This window comes from Bison bison, unplaced genomic scaffold (genome assembly GCF_000754665.1).
Source record: "Bison bison bison isolate TAMUID 2011002044 unplaced genomic scaffold, Bison_UMD1.0 scf7180017864033, whole genome shotgun sequence".
Lineage (NCBI taxonomy): Eukaryota > Metazoa > Chordata > Mammalia > Artiodactyla > Bovidae > Bison > Bison bison.
Window position 1 is genome coordinate 1,711,250 of NW_011494605.1, and position 24,521 is coordinate 1,735,770.

General features: G+C 44.3%; 1 protein-coding gene across 1 annotated transcript in view; it reads right to left on the reverse strand.

Annotated features, from left to right (window-relative positions):
- Nucleotides 1-24,521, reverse strand: part of AGBL4 (ATP/GTP binding protein-like 4) — a 1,466,590-nt gene that overhangs the window by 85,342 nt on the left and 1,356,727 nt on the right. Inside the window, exon 9 of the mRNA XM_010834456.1 lies at nucleotides 17,880-17,991. Coding sequence (XP_010832758.1) covers nucleotides 17,880-17,991 — 112 coding nt within the window. The remainder of the gene's footprint in view (nucleotides 1-17,879; nucleotides 17,992-24,521) is intronic.

The window sequence follows — 24,521 nt, forward strand, 5'->3', positions numbered from 1 at the left end:
TAGATGAGACAGTGCCTAACACTTAATAGATACTCAGTAAATATCTGTGCCTTCCCTCTTCCTCAGCCCCGCCACCCTCCTAGGATCCTGAAGAGTTGTCTCATTTGCCCCGTGTATAGTCATGCAATAAGGTCCAGTCATATAACAGAAATATATATTAAAGAACGTGCATTAGCAGCTGGAGGAGTTCTCAAGGTCACAGCGTAGAGCTAAACTCTAACAGGAAAGCAATTGTTCTCTTGCAACTGGGAGCCTGAGTAAGTTAACTCTTTCAACTGCTGAGTGTGCACTGGTTGTTCTAGGCATTTAAAGAAAAGCTTTGGCCTTGACATGCCCTCGCAGCATAGCCACTGAAAGGCCATTTCTGACAAGTGAACTTAGCTACAAACTAGCATACAAACTCCACTTTCCAGAACCTCTGCTAGTGCAGTGCAGCCTGCCTCATGCCACACCTGGGGTCTGCAATCACCCCAGGGGTCTACAGGACCACATCCACTGTACAGTAAGTCCTCTACATGCGAAACTTCAAGTTTCAAACTTTCAAAGATGCAAATGTGACCCTGGGTGCCAGCTGACTGTACTACTGTGCTTTTCAAGGTACTGTAAGATTAAAAATGTTTTCTTTATTTTTCATGTTAGTTTTTTTGTGTATTATTTGTTTGAAAAGTGTTTGAAACCTGTTATAGTGCAGGACGATATAGTTGATTATATTAGCTGGGTACCTAGTCTAATTTTGTTGGACTTACAATTGAATTCGACTTACAGATGAATTCGACTTACAAATGGGCTCTTAGAACAGAACTCATTCAGATGTAGGGGACTTCACTGTATTTACTTCAGAACCATCCTTGCTGGAGTCAGCCCTTGGGGCTTACAGCGAGTTGCCGCAGTACACACACACACATATACTGAAACCCTAGGAACAATGGAAGTTCACTTCCCCGCCAGATATTAAACTGTGAAACCCACTCCGAATGGATCAGAACAGACAAATACAGGAAGCCGTAAGAGAGAAAGGCTCTGTGCCTGAGACTGAGTTGAATGTCACCCAGCTAAGGGTTATTAGCTCAGCTGAAGAAAGCCTGAGTCACAGATGGAGGGTGGGGAGAGTCAGAGAAGCTGTAATAAAGCCTAGACCTGCTCCCAGTCTATCGTTTAGGACCTACTTGCAATGCTCTTGCAATAACCAGAGCTATAGCTATTTTTTTTTAATGCTACAGTTTAAAGATAGTGATATTGTTCTGAAGATGCCTTTGTATGAAATTAACATTGAAATATCAGTTATCATATGTTACTAGATTTGAGTTTATGGTAATAATAAATGCTAACATTTATTGAGTGCTTACAACGTACCAGTCTTAGGAAATACAACACTAACTTCTAAGCTGTTAACTGCTAACTTTCTATACAGGGTCTCCTTTAATCCTCATAGCATCTCTGTAAGAAAATGCTACTACCCCATTTCACAGATCAAGCCACAGAGGCTCAGAGGGGTGAGGTAGCAGATAGAGGCAAAATTGGAAGTTGGAGGCGATTTTTGACTGCAGAGTCCTTGCTCTTCATCCCTAGGAGAGGAAAAGATCTGCCTCCAGTCCTTCTCAGCTGGAATTCCATCACCTCCACTAGCTTTGTTCATAGTAATGCTCCCTGAGACCAGTTGACTTTACGCTCCCATATGTCTGGTTCTAGGTGAGTGACCATGCCATTGTATTTATTCAGTCATTAAGACTTCTTTGTATAGTTTTTCTGTTTATTCTTGCTATCTCTTCTTAATGAAGGTGATGGAATTCCAGCTAAGCTATTTAAAATCCTAAAAGATGATGCTATGAAAGTGCTGCATTCAACATGTCAGCAAATTTGAAAAACTCAACAGTGGTCACAAGACTGGAAAAGGTCAGTTTTTATTCCAATCCCCAAAGCAAGGCAGTGCCAAAGAATATACTAACTACTATACAATTGTGCTCATTTCACATGCTAGCAAGGTAATCCTCAAAATCCTTCAAGCTAGGCTTCAGCAGGATGTGAACTGAGAACTTTCAGATGTACAGCTGGATTTAGAAAAGGTAGAGGAACCAAAAATCAAATTGCCAACATCCATTGGATCATAGAGAAAGCAAGGGAATTCTAGAAAAAGATCTACTTCTCCTTCATTGACTACACTAAAGCCTTTGACTGTGTGGATCATAACAAACTATGGAAAATTCTTAAAGAGATGGGAAAACAAGACCACCTTGCCTGCCTCCTGAGAAACTTGTATGCCTATCAAGAAGCAACAATTAGAACCCAATATGGAACAACAGACTGGTTCCAAATTGGGAAAGGAGTACGTCAAGGTGGTATATGGTCACCCTACTTACTTAGCTTATGTGCAGAGCACTCATGAAAAATACCAGACTGGATGAATCACAAGTTAGAATCAAGATTGCTGAGAGAAAAATCAACAATCTCAGATATGCAGATGACATCACTTTAATGGCACAAAGTGAAGAGGAACTAAAGAGCCTCTTGATGAAGGTTAAAGAGGAGAGTGAAAAAGTTGACTTAAAACTCAACATTCAAAAAAACTAAGATCATGGCATCCGGTCCATTCACTTCAGGGTAAATATATGGGGGAAAAAGTGGAAACAGTGACAGATTTCATTTTCTTGGGCTCCGAAATCACCATGGATAGTGACTGCAGCCACGAAATTAAAAGATGTTTGCTCCTTGGAAGGAAAGCTATGACAAAACTAGACGACATATTAAAAGGCAGAGAGATCACTTTGCTGACAAAGGTCTTTATAGTCAGAGCTATGGTTTTCCAGTAGTTATGTATGGATGTCGGAGTTGGACCATATACCTGTGGCGGATTCATTTTGATATTTGGCAAAACTAATACAATTATGTAAAGTTTAAAAATAAAATAAAATTAGAAAAAGAAAAAAAAAAAAAAGAAGGCTAACCAATGAAGAATTGATGCTTTTGAATTGTGCTGGAGAAGGCTCTTGAGAGTCCCTTGGACTGCAAGGATATCAAATCAGTCAATCCTAAAGGAAATCAGTCCTGAGTATTCATTGGAAGGACTGATGTTGAAGCTGAAGCTCTAATACTTTGGCCACCTCATGTGAAGAGCTGATTCATTGGAAAAGACCCCGATCCCGGGAAAGATTGAGGACACGAGGAGAAGGGGGCAACAGGGGATGAGATGGATAGATAGCATGATTAACACAATGGACATGAGTTTGAGCAAACTCCAGGAGATAGTGAAGGACAGGAAAGCCTGGCGTGCTGCAGTCCATGGGGTCACAATGAGTTACACATGACTTAGTGGCTGAAGAACAGCAACTAGTCCTTCAGGCCGACAGGGCAGTGTTTGAAGGCCAAAGATTTAGCAGATCAAGAAACAGCCAAATTAGGAATAAATGGCACAAATCTGAAGTTTGCTCTGGGGAAGGAGAAGTGAGGAGTCTTTGTTATGCTTACAAAGAGGTCACAGAGGAGTTGGCAGATTGCATAGGATGTTGGAGCCTGGATATAAGTATCTCTGCAATAGGCATTTGAGCACAGTAGAGGTACAATGGATGGATGGTTGGATGAAAAGACAGTTAGAAAGATGGCTAGTTAGAGAGATGGACACATAGATGATATCAGTTGCTTCTAGGTTCCTTCTATAATGTGGGCTGAGCTGGCTTCATGGGGTGCTTACCCTAGTAACTAGCCCATAACTGAGCAATTGACTCCAACGTGTTTGGTTCTGTTTTATAAAATAAAGTCTCTCTTCATTTCTGGGTAACCAGGTCCCCTCCTCCTTCCATAATTTTCCCCCAGTTTTAAAGCCAACATATGTTTATGGAAAATTGTTGGGAAATATTTTTTTTTAAATAGGAGAGAAGAAAACAACCCTAGTGCCCAGAAATACCACTGTTAACATCTAGTTTGCATCCATTCGTTTTGTGTAACTTTAAACCTGGTTGTTATATACATCTTAACGTATAATACATATGCAACTTTGTCTTCTGCTTTGTTTCACTTAAAATTATAGCATAAACATTTTCACAATATTATAACATTCACTACATGAATGCATTGTGATTTACTTAATCAGTTTCCCACTGTTAGGCATTTAGATTTTTCTCTGTTTTTCACTATTCATAAATAATGATTCTGTGGAATTTTTTTCTTTGCATAAATCCTTATTTACACTTCCAATTATTTTAGTCTAGGTTTCTAGAACTGCAACTGCTGGCTCAAAGCTACAAACACAATGCGACGATATATTTTAAACCCCAGAAAGTCATAGTAATATCTCTTATCCCTCTCTTTTAAATGTCATATCTTCCTTGCTCCCTGAAGGAAAGTTCCCGTGTCTTTCAGGATCAAGTCCAAGCTTCCTGGGGTAGTCCACGGGGCTCTTTATGACTAGCCTCTGCATATCACCCAATCTTACTTCCAGCCCCTTCCCCCTGGGCTCCTACCAGTCCCATACACCAAACTCTTTGGAATTCTCTGAATATATTCACCAGTCTGGTACATGTGTCTTCACACACACTGCTCCCCTCTGCCTGCAATGCATCCCCTGGATTTTGTCTAAACAACTCCTATTCTTTCTTCAAAACTCATCACAGAGGTCATTTCTCCAGCAAACCTTGCCTGACCTCATGTCTGGTTGGGACGACCTGCTTTTCCCACATGGCACCCAGTTCCCTTGTCTATCATCACACTTACCACCTTGTCATGCAATCATCGGTTTACTGAGTCTGGAATGCTAGACCAGGCGTTTGCAGACTTTCTATGGCTTTGGAATCAACCTTGGAATCCCTTATTCAAATGCAATTTTTTAATACTTATAACAGTTAAAATCTTTTGAGAATAAATGGGTCTGGCACAGTGCCTAAAGCAAGACACATGAATTACTTCACTTAATCCTCAGAACAACTGCTTACAAATGAGGAAATTTAGAAAGGTTAAAGGACTTACCCAATGTAGCAAAGCCATTGAAATGCTAAAATGAGATTTAAACTTAGACAGGAGTCTGAGCTCTTAGCCACAAAATTATACAGCTCTGGTTAAAATGGAGAGGAGCCACATGGGATCGGGGTCCTCAGACCTCTTGAAATCTTTCTAAAAACAGTTTGAAATCCACAGCTCTATTCTGGATAATCAGTTCCTTGAGGGGAGGGACTGTTTCTTATTGGCTTTTGTATTTCAGTATATAGGGCCTGAGCTCAGAAAATGCGTGTTGAACGGATAAATGAATATTTTTTTTCTTTTGAAGGCTATAGGGAAGTTACTCTTTTAAGTTTACACTTTTCTAGCTTTGTAGGAAAAGCAAGAAACAGGAGGCTAGAATGGCTTGCTGAGTGGGGAAGCATCAAGGCTCATTGGCCAGGAGGTCAGCTGTGTCCAGGCTGATAAGACTTCTCACGGCCAGACACACCTGGGACCAGTACGAGTCTTGGGAGGCGGGCATTAGTACTCGGGGAGGATGGGGGCGCTTCTTGATGAAAGGTTAAACAGTTCAGTTCTTGCTGGAAGCAGTGATTAGTCTGGTCCCTTTCATCAGAATTCAGCTTTCTCCATCACGGTAAATAATGGACTAATTAGGCATCTGGCTTACTTGATTTCCCATGGCTAAGGCCAATTTCTGAAATGCAATATGCTATTTGATGTATCAGCATGAATTCATCCTTGGCTCGAGAGCCTCCCGACAGTAACAACCAAAAATAACTCTTGGAAAAGTTTCACACATGTTGAACACAAAACACCCTCAAACGTAACCTGTGCTCTGTCATAGGCCAGCTGGGCTGAGTCCCTAACGTGGGGCAGGCTGTGTGCGGATCCCAACCTGCTCTGGACCAGGGGTCCCCGAAGGGAGAAGGGGAGGACTTTGGAGGAAGGGTGAGAAATGGGTGGGGTAGGTCGATCAGAAAAGTGCCTGGAAGAGAGCGCCTGGAGGTAAGCTGGAGTGGTCAGGTAAGTGTGAAGAGGTTATTTCCAGTGTCAGGCTGCCCACAGAGACCCCTTTTTAATTTACTAAGGCCGGATAACTGGGTGCTCATGGAATAGGAAGAAAAGAAAAGCATGCTTGGTCCAACCTAGAAACCAGAGTGTGTGGAACAGATACAGGCAGCAGAGAAGGGTGAGGATAATTTTAGAATTTGCAGGTTTGTGATGGACATCCTACGTGGCTAGATTCTAACATTCTGGAATGTCCAAATTTCCATGTTATCTTATCCTGAAACCTCTTGGAGATGGGCATTGTTAACGCCCATTTACAGATAGGGAAAATAAGGCACAGCACTTAATTGACTTGACTCAAAGGGAACTTCCCAGAAGCTTTGTGGGGCCTCCTGCAGTTGAAACAGTATGTATCTAGTCAGTTGCTGAGAAGTATTCAGTCTTTCAGGATGAAGAGATGTTAGAAAAATTGAAGGAAACAACCAACTTGATGAGACTATTGCTCTGAGGTGACAGCTCCATCTCTCCCCTCTGCTTGCTGCCAGAGCCAAAGCTATAATCTAGAGAGAAAGAAAAACCGTGTCTTTTATCATAAGTGAGAGAAGTCGCCCTTTAGAAAAATAATGATTTCTTTTAAAATTCCTTAAAGTTTCATAAACCACCTCAAACTGTTGTAGAAGCTGTAAAAATTTGATGAACTCAAAGCACCCTGTGTTCGCAGAGCCCCCTGGACGATATCACGTTTACTTTCAGGCTTTATTTCCACCCTGAACCTTTCCCCTGGTGGCTATTTGCTGATTTCTCAGGCCAGGATGCTAGGAGTGGAAAACCATTTGAGCAGATCCGTGCGTGTGATCTATGGTCCTGATGGTGTGGTGGTGGTGTTGTTCAGTCTCTAAGTCATGTCTGACTCTTTGCGACCCCATGGAGTGCAACACTCCAGGTTTCCCTGTCCCTCATCATCTTAGAGTTTGCTCAAACTCATGTCCATTGAGTCGGTAATGCCATCTGGCCATCTCATCCTCTGTCGACCCCTTCTCCTTCTGCCTTCAATCTTTCCCAGCATCAAGGTCTTTTCCAGTGAATCGGCTCTTCTCATCAGGTGGCCCAAGTATTGGAGCTTCAGTTTTAGCATCAGTCCTTCCAATGTATATTCAGGATTGATTTCCTTTAGGATGGACTGCTTGGATCTCCTTGCAGTCCAAGGGACTCTCAAGTGTCTTCTCCAACACCACAGTTCAAAAGCATCAATTCTTTTTCACTCAGCCTTCTTTATGGTCCAACTCTCACATCCATACATGACTAGTGGAAAAACCATAACTTTGACTAGACAGAACTTTGTGCATTGAATCTACTCCTCATGAAGCCTCCAGCAGCTGGGGGCAGTCTGGATATTTTCACAGGGTATTCCTGTCCACACCATCCTATGGTGATCATCCTTCTTCACTTTACAAAATGCTTCACAGGCACATAATGCGCATATCTCTCTCCAACTTGTGAGGCAGGCGGGTCAGGGACCATTCTTAAACTAAAGCTTAGGAAACTGATATTTATGGAGCTTTTGCCACGTGCTGGGCACAGTCACAAGTGTTCACTCCAGCCTTTGCTTCCTTGCAGCAGCCAGGACTTCTGTGCTTTGTTATGAAATTCAGCGGTGGAGTGTCCATAACCAAGGAACAACTCCAAGATGACACAGCCTTGGAGTTGGAACGGCCCTCCTGTGGAGATCTTCCTTCAATCCCTACAGTGTATAGAGGGAGGGGGAATGAAAGGCCCAGAGAGGGGAAGAGACTGCCTAAGAGTACCATGCAAATCAGTGCTTCAGCCACTCTGGATGGGGAGTTATGTTCCGAGCAGGGCCTTCTTGCTGCCACGGAGATCAGTCCACATAGTTTGAGCTTCCCCATGCGGAGGAGCTCTGGGATAATAAAGTCAGAGATGTGAGGATAAAACAAAAGCTTGGGAACCCACAAAGTTCTGGAGGCTTCAGTGAGACAGTCTGCAAATTCCCCAGCAATGTAGTTTTCACCCAGAGTGGCGTTGACTCCTCTAAGGGCCTGACATACATCCTGCCATGGGGATAAAGAAGTATACCACCAAAAATGCCATGGCTGTGCCTCCTGGTCTCCTGGTTTACTGCTAAGTGTATGTTGGGGGGACAGGGATGGGACAGGGACAACCTTCTCCCCTGTCCCCTCATTCTTCCCTGGGTGGGTTTTCCCTTCCACTAGCATGGTTCTCCCCCAGGCTGCCAGGTACAAACGTGCAGGTGCCCTCTGGTTTCTAGTAAGAGTCACCATCTCAGGGCCTTCTGGTCTACTGACCAGTGAACCCTCTGCTCATCCTAAGAACAGACCCCATGGGCCATTTCTTTCCTTTTTAGCTGAATGTGAAACTGTCCTGGCTGTGCATTTGTGTCTGTCTCTTATTTACCATGTTTATGTTTTTACATAAAAATGTTTCCTGATTTAGGCTTCCCTGGTGGCTGAGTAGTAAAGAATCTGCCTGCCAATGCAGGAGATGTAGGTTTGATCTCTGGGTTGGGAAGATTCCCTGGAGAAGGGAATGGCAACCCATTCCAGTATTCTTGCCTGGGAAATCCCACGGACAGAGGAACTTGGCAGGTTACAGTCAATAGGGTCGCAGAAGAGTCAGATGTGACTTAGCGGACTAAACAACAGCAAAAACATTTTCCGATTTACGTATGTGAATGTATGCATTTTCTGCCCACTTCTATGTTGTGTGTGTCTGTAGCAGGAATGAGCACTGGTTCTATGTTCTGTGACCATGTCGCCGACTGCTCTGTTTGCACGTACATGTGTTATAATTTATTTATTTATTTGACAGAAAGAGAGCAGCTTATCTTGAGGACTACAGGAAGCAAGCAAGGAAAAACCCACAGCCCTGTGTTGCTCTATTTGCAAAACTGCTCCATGTTGTTATGGCAGCTAATTTTCCTTAAATGATTTAAGGAAATGGATCTGTCTAAAAGAGCTGCAGCCAAGTTGTTATAGCAACACAGGACTTTCTCCTCTAGGAAAAGGTGGGGAATCACCCCAGAGCATAGAAACCTTTCCACAAAGCAGCCTTGAGGCTCTGAGGGACTTTGGGGCTCAAGGAAAGGACTGCAGGGGACCTATTTTCTTCCCACGTCCATTCCCGGGTGTCCTTCTTGGCAGCAGCCCTGGTCTCAAGTTCAAGGCACATCATATTTCCCCTGGACCACTGCCATCAGCACCTGCTTCGTCTCCATGCTGTGGCCTTAGTCACTTTCTAATGCGTCTATCATTGCACGTAATATTCTCTCTGGTGCCGTGTTCTGTGCTCAGCCCTGGATATAAAGAGGGCATGCCCTTGAATAGCATGTCAGGGACATTGGCCTTTATTCCACAAATAATGGGGAGTCACCGGAAGGTTTTAGGCAGGGGAGAGAGACTAGGCCGGATTTACATTTTAGGGTATCTCTGGGGTTTCTAGATTGGGTGACTGAATGGATGGAAGTACTATTTATCGACCTCTCCCCCTCGCTCAAACATTTTTGATGGCTCTTCACTGATGATACTGATTCTCAAGATTGAGAGAGCTTGTGTGCTGGAATATTACTGACAAGCATCATTTTGTTCTCCTGTTTAATTTTTTTTTACAGTTATTATATTTAGTTCAACTAAAAATCAGGTTTAAAAGGGCCTAGGTCTTTGATTTTAATGAAAGGGGGAACACTGGGCTACAAGAAGAAGCCCAGTTCCTTAGCCCAGTGTGCAAACTTGCCCGTGGGCTTCCTCACAGCTGCCCTGTTGTGTGCCCTGCACACCCACCCCTGCAGCCGAGGTCTTCCACCTCCACACTGTGGCTCAGCTGGCCCTGGAACGCCCTCTCCCCTTCCCTGTCACCTCTCTCATCCCTGACCATAGCCACCTGGTAACATAGTTCCCACTCCCAAAGGCCCAGTCCAAATTCCTTGAAAAAAACCTTCCTTGGATTGCCCCCCCCCCCACACACACACACTGGATTAATCTCCCCTCAGCCTCCATCTTCCCAAAGCACTGTATTTTCTCTATTACAGCTCACATTCCTCACTGCCTTGGATTAACATTGTTCATGAGGGTCTGGCCTTCCTATTAGATTGTGAGCTCTTCCTGGCCTGACATCCTGCCTCCTTAATCTCTGTATCTCTACGGTTACCAAGGTCTTAAACATGGAAATCTACTGAGATTGTCCTAAACTCTCAGGTTCTGTCCCTAGGAGTTTAGGGCCATCTAAGCAGGTTGTAAGAAAACCAAGGTTTGTGTGCAAGGATCAGAGCCTTGAGTAAAGAAAAGCACCGTTCTGGTGGCAGCAGAATCCAGGCCACTCCGAGGGGGAGGGGAGACTGCAGAGTGGTCTATGATCCAGGATGAGATGGTTGGATAGCGTCACTGACTCAGTGGACATGAACTTGCACAAACTCCAGGTGATAGTGGAAGACAGGGAAGCCTGGGGCGCTTGCAGTCAGTGGGGTCTCAAAGACTTGGACACAACTGAGCGACTGAACAACTGTGCTCCAGTCACTCCTCTTCATAAGGAGACTCATAAAAACCAAGTCACAGAAGCTCTGGGTTCACCTCATCATTCGTTTGGCATTTACATGGAAGGCCTGCTCAGCCCAGGTCCCTGATGGGCACAGGTGACTGAACCAGCTAGGCTCTGCCCTAGGGGACAATCAATCACAACTGGTAAACAAGGGCCACACTGACCACGGGGTGCTGTCCTGGGAGTGGGACACTACACGCTTTGTATCTGACAGTCAGTGCAGTCCTCTGGGTTTAAAGACTCCTTTGTCAAGGTCATCATTCAATATCCAAGTCCTGGAGAGGGGTGGAGGCTGTCGTAAGCACAGGACTAGGAAAGCAGCTTGGAAGCCAACAATGTCATTAACACAAAGACAGAAGGCCCTTGTTGCCAGGTGAGGACACAAAAAGACTCACTCAGGAGACTCACTCCTGCTCCACTTCAACACCAGCACATCTAAAACTTGACCCCATGCTTACTGGTCCTCCTGGGTTCCCATCCTAGGAGCGGCATCCCCTCTACTCCATTGTCCAAGCCAAACTGCAGGCATCATGCAGCTCTCCTCTCTCTCCCATCAGTCTCTAAGTCATTTGTATGTCCCTCTATCATATCTCCAGATTCCTCCTCCTCTCAGCCCTCCAGCAGCAGGCACTAATGGTCTCCAGCCTCTGGCCTGGTACCCTCTGAACCCATCTCCTTCCAGGCACCAGAGGGATCTTTCTGAAATGCAAAACTGATTCTGTCACTTCCTTTAGTGGTTACCCATTCTCATGAGAATATAGTCTGTATTTATTCTAATAAAGCCTTATATTGTAATGCCCTATCACTATCTGTCCCAAGTACCAGCCACGCCAAATGACTGGCAGCCTCCCAAGGAAGCTGCCCTCTAGGCAGATGCTCAGATGTCTTCTCTGCCTAGAAAGCCCTCCCTGCCCAGAGCATCCCTCACTCAGCAGCTCAGGTGTGGCCTCCTGGTTTGGGCTCCTTCTATGGCTCCCACCACCCCTGTGCCTCCCTTCACAAATGCCCCTAGAACATCTGTCTAAAGTGCCTGTCTCCACCTGGTTTTGAACTCCTTAAGGTCGACACCGGCTCTGACTATTCCCAGCACCCAACACAAAGTTCCTCCATCACCAGCTCTTTGAGGAATGACGATGCTCACAGATACAGACCCTGCCCATCAGCAAGGGTTTTCCTGATTCTCTGCTTGTTGATTGTGTGAGCAGAGGCCACCGGGAGGGAAGGAGGGAGGCTGTGGGCATTTAGAAACAAGGTCAGAAGCTGTCCTGGCAGTTCAGATTGCTCTGGGATTGAGTGGTTCTGATGACGTCTGCGCCAATGAAGGTCCAGGGTAGAAATGCATTTAAAGCTATCAGGGCAGATGCCTGGGGCACTGCGGTGTTTGCAGCTGGCATGTGAACTCTTGAAGTCAAATGTGAATTTGAATGGGATATAAATAATGTTTGTTGAGGATCTGCAACACACCAGGTACTGTGTTGGTACTTTAACATGGTTTTTAAGTATGGAGAGTATGTTTAATTTGTCATCCAAACAGGGACATTTTTGAGAGAAGAAAGGATCACTATTAAGAAATATTTCAGAATAGGTATAAACAGAACTGCCCCAGAAAAGCTGAAACTTTTAACCATCCTACTTATAGATAACAATGCAATCTCAAAGACAACAGAATGATCTCTGTTCATTTCCAAGGCAAACCATTCAATATCACAGCAATCCAAGCCTATGCCCCAACCAACAATGCTGAAGAAGCTGAAGTTGAAAGAGTCTATGAAGACCTACAAGACCTTCTAGAACTAACACCCAAAAAAGATATCCTTTTCATTATAGAGGACTGGAACACAAAAGTAGGAAGTCAAGAAATACCTGGACTAACAGATAAATTTGGCCTTGGAATACAGAATGAAGCAGGGCAAAGGCTAATAGAGTTTTTCCAAGAGAACACACTGGTCATAGGAAACACGGTCTTCCAACAACACAAGAGAAGACTCTACACATGGACATCACCAGATGGTCAATACTGAAATCAGATTGATTGTATTCTTTGCAGCCAAAGGTGGAGAAGCTCTATACAGTCAGCAAAAACAAGACTGGGAGTTGACTGTGGCTCAGATAATGAACTCCTTATTGCCAAATTCAGACTTTAATTGAAAGTAGGGAAAACCACTAGACCATTTGGGTATGATCTAAATCAAATCCCTTATGACTATAGAGTGGAAGTGACAAATAGAGTCAAAGGATTGGATCTGATAGACAGAGTGCCTGAAGAACTACATATGGAGGTTTTTCCGACATTGTACAGAAGGCAATGATCAAGACCATCCCCAAGCAAAATAAATGCAAAATGATTGTCTGAGGAGGCCTTACATATAGCCGAGAAAAGAGGAGAAGTGAAAGGCAAAGGAGAAAAGGAAAGATATACACATTTGAATGCAGAGTTTCAAACAATAACAAGGAGTGATAAGAAAGCCTTCCTCAGTGATCAATGCAAAGAAATAGAGGAAAACAATAGAATGGGAAAGACTAGAGGTCTCTTCAAGAAAATTAGAGATACCAAGGGAAATTTTCATGCAAACATGGGCACAATAAAGGACACAAATGGTATGGATCTAACAGAAGCAGAAGATATTAAGAAGAGGTGGCAAGAATACACAGAAGAATAAAAAAAAAATCTTCATGACCCAGATAATCATGATGGTGTGATCACTCACCTAGAGCCAGACATCCTGAAATGCGAAGTCAAGTGGGCCTTAGGAAGCATCACTATGAACAAAGCTAGTGGAGGTGATGGAATTCCAGTTGAGCTATTTCAAATCCTAAAAGATGATGCTGTGAAAGTACAGTATGCCAGCAAATTTGGAAAACTCAGCAGTGGCTGCAGGACTGGAAAAGGTCAGTGTTCATTCCAATCCCAAAGAAAGGCAATGGCAAAGAATGCTCAAACTACCACACAATAGCACTCATCTCACACGCTAGTAAAGTAATGCTCCAAATTCTCTAAGCCAGGCTTCAACAGTATGTGAACTGTGAACTTCCAGATGTTCAAGCTGGATTTAGAAAGGGCAGAGGAACCAGAGATCAAATTGCCAACATCCGTTGGATCTTCAGAAAAACAAAAGAGTTCCAGAAAAACATCTATTTCTGCTTTATTGAATATGCCAAAGCCTTTGACTGTGTGGATTACAACAAACTGTGGAAAATTCTTCAAGATACGGGAACATCAGACCACCTGACCTGCCTCCTGACAATTCTGTATGCAGGTCAAGAAGCAACAGTTAGAACTGGATATGGAACAACAGACTGGTTCTAAATAGGAAAAGGAGTCCGTCAAGGCTGTATACTGTCACCCTGCTTATTTAACTTAACTTATATGCATTTCTCATGCATCATGAGAAATGCTGGACTGGATGAAGCACAAGCTGGAATCAAGATTTCTGGGAGAGATATCAATAACCTCAGATATACAGATGACACCACCTTTATGGCAGAAAGTAAAGAAGAACTAAGGAGCCTCTTGAAAGTGAAAGAAGAGAGTGAAAATGTTGGCTTAAAACTCAACATTCAAAAAATTAAGATCATGGAATCCAGTTTCATCACTTCATGGCAAATAGATGGGGAAACAGTGGAAACAGTGACAGACTACATTTTGGGGCTCCAAAATCACTGCAGATGGTGACTGCAGCCATGAAATTAAAAGACACTTGCTCCTTGGAAGAAAAGCTATGACCAACCTAGACAGCATATTAAAAAGCAGAGATGTTACTTTGCCAACAAAGGTCTGTCTAATCAAAGCTATGGTTTTTCCAGTAGTCATGTATGAATGTGAGAGTTGGACTATAAAGAAAGCTGAGCACTGAAGAATTGATGCTTTTGAACTGTGGTGTTGGAGAAGACTTTTGAGAGCTCCTTGGACTGCAAGGAGATCAAACCAGTCCATTCTGAAAGAAATCAATCCTGAATATTCATTGGAAGGACTGATGCTGAAGCTGAAACTCCAATACTTTGGCCATCTGATGTGAAGAACTGACCCATTTGGAAAGATCCTGATGCTGGGAAAGAATGAAGGTGGGATCAGAAGGGAACAACAGAGGATGAGATGCTTGGATGGCATCACCAACAAAATCCACATGAGTTTGAGTAAACTCCAGGAGTTGATGGTAGACAGGGAGGCCTGGTGTGCTGTAGTACATGGGAGTCACAGAGTTGGACATGACTGAGCGAATGAACTGACCTGAACTCACAGATTACAGTCTGTAGGTGTTTTTGTTTTTTTTTTTGCGGGGTGGGGGGTAACTCCTAACAAAATTTATGAGGCTTCTCCAATGGTTCAGTGGGTTAAAGAATCTTCTTGCATGCAGGAGACACAGGAGACTCAGGTTTGACCCCTGGGTTGGGAAGATCCCCTTGAAGGAAGGAGATCCCCTGGAAGAGGAAATGGCAACCCTCTCCAGCATTCTTGCCTGAAAAATCCCATGGATAGAGAAACCTAGTGGGCTAAGGGTTGCAAAGAGTCAGATATGACTGAACACATATGCATTTCATGGAGTTCCCTCTTGGTTCCCCCTCAAGGCAGCTGAGGAGAAGGGGATGAAAGAGGATAACATGGTTGGATAGCATCACTGACTCAATAGACATGAATTTGAGCAAACTCTGGGAGATAGTGAAGGACAGGGAAGTCTGGTATGCTGCAGTCCATCAGGTTGGAAAGAGTAGAACACGATTGAGCGACTGAACAACAACAACAACAAAATTTATAAATCTATAATATTTATCAGTATTTACTTGTTTAATAGGGCTTCCCAGGTGGCACTAGTAGTAAAGAACCTGCCTGCCAACGTAAGAGACATAAGAGATGCAGGTTTCATTCCTGTGTTGGGAAGATCCCCTGGAGAAGGAAATGGCAACCCACTCCAGTATTCTTGCCTGGAGAATCCCATGGACAGAGGAGCCTGGGAGGCTATAGTCCATGGGGTTGCAAAGAGTCGGACACAACTGAAATGACTGGGCATGCATACACTGTTTTAATGTCCATTTCCCCACTAGATTGTAAGGGTTAGTGTTGTGCTCACTATTTCAACTACAATACCTGAGAAACTACTTGATAAATATTTGTGGGAAGAGGAAGGAAAGGCTGAAATAAGATTCTGGGCACAGGGAGAGAGAAGGGAGAAGAGAGAAGAGAGGAAGAGACGGAGGGAGCTGGGGTCCTGGCCCAGTTCAGTTTGGGTCCCACGTTAGAGCCCCACCCACATCCTTGCCTGGGCAGAAAAGGAGTGGACTTTCGGGAGAATGCAGCTCCCACAGCTCACTCAGCTTCCAAGTATGTTGATTATCAGCCTGCTGATGGTCAACCTACTCATGGCACAAAGAATATCCTAATACCCCCAAAACCCCTGATCGTGTTCTGTAACAGGATCAAGGGCCCAGTTGCCTGGGAGCAAATCAGTGACCTCAGATTGATGACAGTCTCTTCTCTTTAACAAACCTGACACCCTCCCTTTGGTTCCACCCCTAGTTCTCTCCTTGGGGATTCACCTAAAACACCGCTTTGTTCCATGGCCCCCACTCTGTCATCTCTCCTGTCTCATGTCTTGTCTTTGGTCATATCTCTTTATCTCTTCTGTGAATAGCTGTTTGGAACCTATAAACCATATTACAGTAGGCCTAACAGGATTTACCATGTTCAATCCAGTTCAACTCAACATATAGTTATTGAATACCCATTATTAACTACACCAGAAAAAATGTGGGGGCTGTTCTCTTTAAGAAGGAGATGGCAGAAGAAGGAGGTGTGGGGATTCTATCAGGGAGGTTGCAGTTAACACTGAGCTCTGAGGGGAAAAACTCAGTTGACAACAGACACCTCCTGCAAAATTTAGAAGCAACTTCTCTCTGCCAGGAAAGCTCGTCAGGATGGATCAAGAGTTCAGGGTAATAATGGAGTTTGGTGAGCATAGCTAACAGCTTCTTTTGTAGACAAGGAGGGGTGAGTTGGAGAAAGAAGCAGATATGCTAAAGCTGTGGCTATGTAAGCCCTGATGGCAGGTGGGCTGTAAAAGGCCTAGGGAGGCAAGCTCCCAGAGAAGGATCAAGATGGCTGTTGAGTTAACTACTTTGCACCTAAGCACTTACTTTTTCACGAATCCTTGCTTGTAAAAACAAGATAAATAGACTTGCTTTTATGTACACATTTTTGTCTGGCCAGTAAAGACTGCTCTTTAATTTAGGGTATTCTTATTGGCATCTTCAAAGAAAGCAAGTAAAATGTGGTACACAGGTGTATCACTGAAATACCCCAACTCTGGAACCTTTTCTGTTTTAGCAATCGTGTCTGTCACCTGATGGCAGCCGAGGGTCATAAGGCACGGTCATCAACGTTGGAAGAGACTTGCATGCAATCTCACTATAATGTCTCCCAGACAATTGTGTCTCCTCCATGCACTATTTTTTTTTCTTTTTTTTTTCCATGCACTATTTTTGACAGTGCCATTTAGCTTCAAGTTGAACACTTTAAGTAAGGCCAAGTTCACAGCTCACATACCCGTCCCATCATCGGGCAACTCTAATGGTTAAAAAGCTCTGTTTCTCTATCGGCCTTACCTCTTGCTTTGGCTCCAAGTGGAAGATGTCTGTCATCTCTCATAACTCTTCAGAGTTCTCTCAGCTATGAAACCCCAGTATCTTCTCCTATTTCTCACAAAGTCTTGCCCCTATGAACAAACTCAGTGTGCATCTCCCCATTCCCCATCTTCCTGGAACAGCAGGTCCTTTTATCTGGAAATATGTTCATCCCTACACCACACACTGCAAGTTTGGCTACATGACTCCAGTGAGGCTCTCCTGTCCTGATAGATCCTCGCCTCTTGGGCCAGAGTTGCCTTGCCCAGAGGTGGCCATGTCCTCCCAGTCAGGCCAAGCACAATCCACTTAGAACTGGAGCTAGAATATGAGAGGGAGTCACTCTCTCTTGTGGAAGAAGTGCTGGATGTGATACTTGGCACATGTTCCCTACAGATACAGGAGGCCAGGCTGCAATCTTTGCCTATATGAGGCTCTGGGATTCTTCTAAAAAATTCTCTCTTCTTTGTAAGTTAGCACAAGTTGTATTTCTTTTGCTTGTAACCCAAGAGCCCTGACAAATGTAAGTGGGTATATTTCCTTCCTCCATGAGATCTCCACAATGGAAGCTGGTGTTTGTGAGGGGTGAGGAAGGCACTTGTTCAGTTCAGAGAAGAGACCAGCAGGCCTAGTCCCTCCCTGACTTTGACCCTGAATTCCTCATTTGCAGCCCCTGGTGGACTGTCCCAGTACCACATCGCCCCTTTCCCAGATCAAGCCGTCAGACCAGCAAAAGCTGAGGAGGTTCAGTTACTCACAGGGTCGTTGTACATCTGAATGATGAGCTGTTTCACCCCATGCAGGGTGGGGTGGGCCCATGGAGAGGGATCCAGCCAGTGGCGGTTCAGGTCGAACCCCATCAGAGAGCACCTAGGCAGTACCCAAAGTCAGAGTCAGTACACAGAGGACAAGCCAAGCTCCTCACTTCTCCAAAACACAGTTAGGAGTGGGAGCAGTCATTATGTCACTTACCTAGTGCAGTTTTTTTTTTGGCCAGAGATAGCACTGAGCGTATTTTACATGTATTAATTCAGTTCCTTTCAACAGCACTATGAGGGCACTGCTATTATAATTCTCACTTGACAGGAAAAAAAACTGAGTCACGGAGAGGTTCAAACATATTTCTGTGGAGCCATCTCACTTCCGTGTTCATGCCCTGCAACCATCGGACACATGTGCTTCTTCTATACAGGGCCAGAAAGAAGGCTCAGGCCAGACCACTGGTATCCACACTGTTCCTCCCTGTCTCACACTCACAGCCAGTCCATTGTGTCTACCTTCAAAATATACTCAGAACCGAGCACTGCTTTATCACCTCCACTACGGCTGCTTTGAGCTTGGACCAAGCTCAGTATTGCAATACTCTCTTACCTGGTCTTGTTTCCAGCCTTGTACCTCCCACCCTACCTCTCATCCTAGATACCCATCCCCATTTCTCATACAATAAACAGGGTGATCCTATTAAAGCATAAGTCTGATTATGGCCCTTCTCTGCTCAACTGGTTCTCTATAGATGCAGAGTGGAAGCCAAAGTCCTTACCACCAGCTACAAGCGACCATGTGGTCCCCTCTGTTATTATTTTTTTTTAAGTAAAACTTTTATTGCAAGAGTTTGAACTACATACTCAGAAATATTGTTGCTGTTGTTCAGTTGCTCAGTCATATCACACTCTTTGTGACCCCATAGACTACAGCATGCCAGGCTTCTCTGTCCTTCACCATCTCCCCAAATTTGCTCAAACGTAAGTCCATTGTGTTGAGGATGCCATTCAACCATTGCATTCTCTGTTGCTTCCTTCTCTTTCTGCCCTCAATCTTTCCCTCTGTTATTGCTATGAGCTCAGCTCTTACCACCACCCCCTGCTGCTTCCATGCCAGGTTCTGGGCTCCTACTGTTCCTCCAACACACTGGGTACTTCCAGCCCCAGGACTCTTGTACAGCTTGTCCCCTTGGCCTGGAAGCCTCTTCCTCCAGATAGGTACAGGATTCATTCTCACGTAGCACTAATCTTAGCTCACAGGTCACCTGCTCGGTGAGAGCTACCCTGCCCACCTTCTCCATGACCTCCCTTGGGCACATTCATTACTTCACTAGGACAAGTGACCGTGACCTCTGACCTCCCCATCTCCCTCTTCCTCCTGCTCTTCCTCCAGACTGACTCAAAGCCCTACTTGTCCTTGGGAGGAGGAACCTTCCCCAGGTCTCTGGGTCTGTGCCTCCAACTGCTGGGCCTTTGTGTGCTGTAGGCACTCTCCAGGCCAGCCCAGGCTGAGGGACAACTTCAGAAACCCTGTGCTTGCTCACAACTCAAATGACTGTACCCATCCTTCTCCTGTCTCCAGAATGTCTCCCACACAGATCTGATGATCGTGCTTCCTTGATCAAGATTCATCTATGATTGTCCATCACCTGTAGGATAAAATTCTGTTCTTTGCAGATTTTTAATCAGATTTAAAACTGATGATGGCCTTTCTTTGCCCAAATGTCCCCGTTTTTCTCTCTATCCCTGTCTTACAATTTAATCCATTCCATCTTGTTTCCCAAACCCTTCCCTCTATTCCTTAAGTAATAAAATTTAACCCCCCTCTCAGATGATTCAGATGGTAAAGAATCTGCCTGCAATGCAGGAGACCTGGGTTTGATCCCTGGATCAGAAAGATGCCCTAGAGGAGGGCATGGCAAGTCACTCCATTATTCTTTCCTGGAAAATCCCATGGACAGAGGAGCCTGGCGGGCTATAGTCTATGGGGTCTCAGAATTGGACATGACTGAGTGACTATATTACTACTACAGCTTATTACATATACATTCCACCTATCACCTTGCTCAGGAAAAAAATAAAAAGGACTCTACTGGGGACCACCAGTAGGACCACTCAGACTATCTCACCTTCAAGGTGGTTGGGGAGTAAATAATAATAATTTCCTCTCTCACTTAAAATAAGCAGGCTGGGAACCCCATGGGGGAGTAATTAATGTTTCGTGGGGACATATGGGGAAGGGCTTCATTGAGGAGAAGCCATTTGAGTTGGGTCTTACTGAACGAATGTTTGATGGTGTGGGGGCAGAAGGAAAAGTGTAAGCAAAGAAAGGAATTATGAAGCCACCCAGGCTTTTGGAGGAATGTGGGCAATTTGGGTTGATCAAATCACAGAGCATGTAGTGAGGAGGTGGTGACAGTGAATTATAAAGGGAATGGGAGGGGAAATGTAAGGGCCTCCAGTGCCTGGCAAGTAGCTTCACTGTTTTAGCTTCACATTTCTGTATTTAGATGACTCAACTGCTGATGTTGGCTTCTCACTGATGGTGGAGTAGAAACAGAGTTTTACATGCATGTTACAATATCATTACCATCACAATCAAGGGGTCACAGTCAACAGAAGTTACTGATATTGTTTGTCTCAAAAATTAAGTACTGTACTAAGTGTGAAATACTTCATTCATGTCAACCTTATGAGGGAGTGCTTTATTATGCCCATTTTGCAGATGTGGAAACTGAAGCACAGAGAGGCTACAAACAACTTTTCTGAGAGAACAGGTGAAGTCATAATCAGCTTATGAACATTCTCACAATTCCATGCAAGAAATTCACAAGAAACACAGCCTAACATAGTCTAGAGAAAGAAGATCTGCTCACAGGCTCATGTCCATTTATAATTCAGGACCCTGTGATGAGGATTAAATGAGATAATACATGTAACAACTTTAACTTCACACAAGTTGTGGCACATGGTGGCAATCAAAAATGTTACGTTGTTGTCTCCTTGTATTTTTTCATGGTTTTGTGCTACATGCTGTATGAGTGGTGTAAACTGATAGATTTGCGATCCATCAGGTGCTGGCGTGGGCAGTGGACAGTGGTGGTCAGGGATGACCTCCTGGCTTTCTCCCCCAGTCTGGAAATCAGGCAGATCTGAGTTCATATCCTTCTCTCTTCCCTCCTAATGTCGTAGGCATCTGTCCATTTTTTTCTTCAATGCCAGCATCTGACTGTGACTAGATGGAGCAGAGTTGGAGAGAGTTCATTCCTCTACCGTTACAAGATGCTGAGACTGTGGTGGTGCCTTTTCTCTCACCACACAAGAGAGATGGGCCAGATGACCTGGCAGTCAGGGGAGCAGCGAGAAACCCAGACTTAGGCCACAGCTACTTCTGCTCAGGACTTAAACTTGGATCAGGTGATGCGAGGCTGGCAGCTGGGTCATACAGCACTGCTGTGGTGGAACAGAGGCAGATTGTTCCTGCCAACAGCCTTTTTTTCTGTCCTCCAGAGCTACTCTGTTGGTTGTTTTCCAAATCTGGACCTCCAGCTTCTGCTTCATTCTGTTAGCTCCTTCCTATAAATTTAATTTTTTTTTAAGTGGAAGGGTCAGTCCCTATTTCTTTAACTGAAAACATCTCTAACTGTATGGCTCTGTGGGCAAATTTATGGAAAACTCCAGCAGGTCCTTTATATTGTCTGCTTCCCAGTGGCTGGTCACCAAGCAGGTGAAACCATTGATTTGGGTGTTGTTCCCAGAGTTTTTCCAGCCTTCACTGAGCACCTAAAAATTTGGAAGGGAACACTGTCATTGATAACAGGATTTAATCATAAACAACTGTATCCTTAGAGATGGTTAGCTTACTTATTTCTCCCTCTTCCAAATAAGAATTCCTTCAGCAAAGTCTTGGCCAAGTCACTTGTTCCATGACACCGCCAGGCCCTGGTAGTCATCATCTTCCCAAACAGCTTATCCCATTCTTGGAAAGCTCTGTTAAGAAAATCTTCCCTGTCTTTAGCTGAAATTTGTCTTCCAGTGACTTTCTCCATCAGTCTCAGCCTTCCCCCACAGAATAACACAGAACAATGAGGTTATGTTGGGAAGACTAGACGCTTTGGAGGTCAATTAGGCTTAAGTTTTGGCGTACTCCTTAGCAGCTATGTGACCTTAAAATTTCTTTTTTAAAAACCCCTCTGGGTTTCTGTTTTATCATATGTAAAATGAAGATAACAACCTTGACCTGGACTGCACACATGAGCTAATGTCTACAAATGGCTCAGCAGAATCCTCAGACAGAATGAACCTTGAAGAAAGGGGAGCCAGTGATGACAGTGGTAACCGTGGTACATTGTTGAAATTGTCTGAGCCTAAATATCATCTCCTCCAGGAAGGCCTGCTGACTTGCTCTCTGCAAACACATGGTGGGTGTTTTTCCTTTGCTCCCATGGCATCCATCGCCCCCACATGGGGGTGGCTACCACATAAGATATAGTCATTGTTAAATCTGTCTTCCCCACTGGACCATGAATTCCCAAGTGCAAGGATGATGCCTTGTTCATGTTTGTATTCCTGTGCCTGACAAAAAGCCTGGACTGCAGCAGACATTAAAGATGTAGTTGTTGAATGAACATTTCATTCTTTCTCAAGCATTTTCATATATCCTATATAGTTCTCAGAAACATCCAGCCACACAGGCAGATTGCATTTTTTTTCAAGTGAGAGCACTGAGGGCCAGAGAAAATAAGCCACTCTTCCAAGGTCAGCTAACCAATACTGCACAGGGCCCACAATGGAATCCAGGAGGTGTCCTGGCCCTGGACTCCATGATCTTCATACCTGGTCATGCTGCTTCCCGAGAGCCTCTCTGATTCAAAAAGTGAGATTCAAAACGGAAGGAAAAGTGTCATTGCTGAGAGATCCTGAAAGATCCACTCCTTGATCCAGCCTTCAGATGAAAGCAGAGTATGGCTGGGGATTCAAAGGCAACTCAATCCTCAAGAATCCTGGAGTGCTTTAGAAGCTAAAGCATTCATGGAACTCTTAAATCAGCAGTACCGGTTCGGGGTTCTTTTTGAGCTGATTTTTAAAGAAAGCTTCTATTGGCAACCAGTCTATCAGTAGAAAGACTGATATTTATTGAAGAAAACATCTTAGTAAAGTTGTAGGAGCTCTGCCTAGGGGCCAGGGGACAGGCCTCACCTCTAGTGTCTATGTCATCTTAGGATGACATCTTAGTCCTCTCCCTCTCCTAGGCTTCATGCATTTTGTAGAATGAGGGGGCTACACTTCATGCATAAAGGACTCTTCCAGGTCTCTCATTAAATGATTCAAAGGCATCACTAACCGGGCTTTACCTCCAAAGCTAGGGAGTTGGAAGAAGCATACATTTTGAACAAGGTTAGGTTGAAATGGAGAAGGAAATGGCAACCCATTCCAGTGTTCTTGCCTGGAGAATCCCAGGGATGGGGGAGACTGGTGGGCTGCCGTCTCTGGGGTCACACAGAGTCGGACATGACTGAAGTGACGCAGCAGCAGCAGCAGGTTGAAATATAAAGAGAACAACATAGTCTAGGAAAGGGATTGATACAGTTTTTAAATAAAATGCCAAATAATAAAGAATTATCAATATCTTAACATTTAGAAAACTAAGATCATGGCATCTGGTCCCCTCACTTCCTGGGAAATAGATGGGGAAACAGTGGAAACAGTGACAGACTTTATTTTTTAGGGCTCCAAAATCACTGCAGATGGTGATTGCAGCCATGAAATTAAAAGATGCTTACTCCTTGGAAGGAAAGTTATGACCAAATTAGACAGCATATTAAAAAGCAGAGATATTACTTTGCCAACAAAGGTCCATCTAGTCAAGGCTAGGATTTTTATAGTTGTCATGTATGGATGTGAGAGGTGGACTGTGAAGAAAGTTGAGCACTGAAGAATTGATGCTTTTGAACTGTGGTGCTGGAGAAGACTCTTGAGAGTCCCTTGGACTGCAAGGAGATCCAACCAGTCCATCCTAAAGGAGATCAGTCCTGGGTGTTCATTGGAAGGACTGATGCTAAAGCTGAAACTCCAATACTTTGGCCACCTCATGTGAAGAGTTGACTCATTGGAAAAGACTCTGATGCTGGGAGGGATTGGGGGCAGGAGGAGAAGGGGACGACAGAGGATGAGATGGTTGGATGGCATCACTGACTTGATGCAAATGAGTTTGAGTGAACTCCGGGAGTTGGCGATGGACAGGGAGGCCTGGTGTGCTGCAATTCACGGGGTCGCAAAGAGTCAGACACAACTGAGCGACTGAACTGAACTAACATTTATTGCATGAGTTTTCCAACATTTGAGATTTGCATCAGACCCAATCCTTACCTCTAGGAGTTCTCATGTTTCTCAGAGCTTTGAAGAGAAGATGGGAAGTTTGTCAAAGTCAAGACAAGAGAGAACATTCCAGAGTTGGTGGCATGTACAAAGTCAGGGAAATTCTATACATTCTTAACAGTGTTATGCTTGTGTCCTTCACTGGGTCACAGGCACTAGGAGGTCAGTGCTGGTGCAGGTTGTTTCTCATCAGTGGTTTCAGGACCCAAATCAACTGCCTAAATACAGGGGAATGAACAAGATGACCTCCAGATGCCTGGC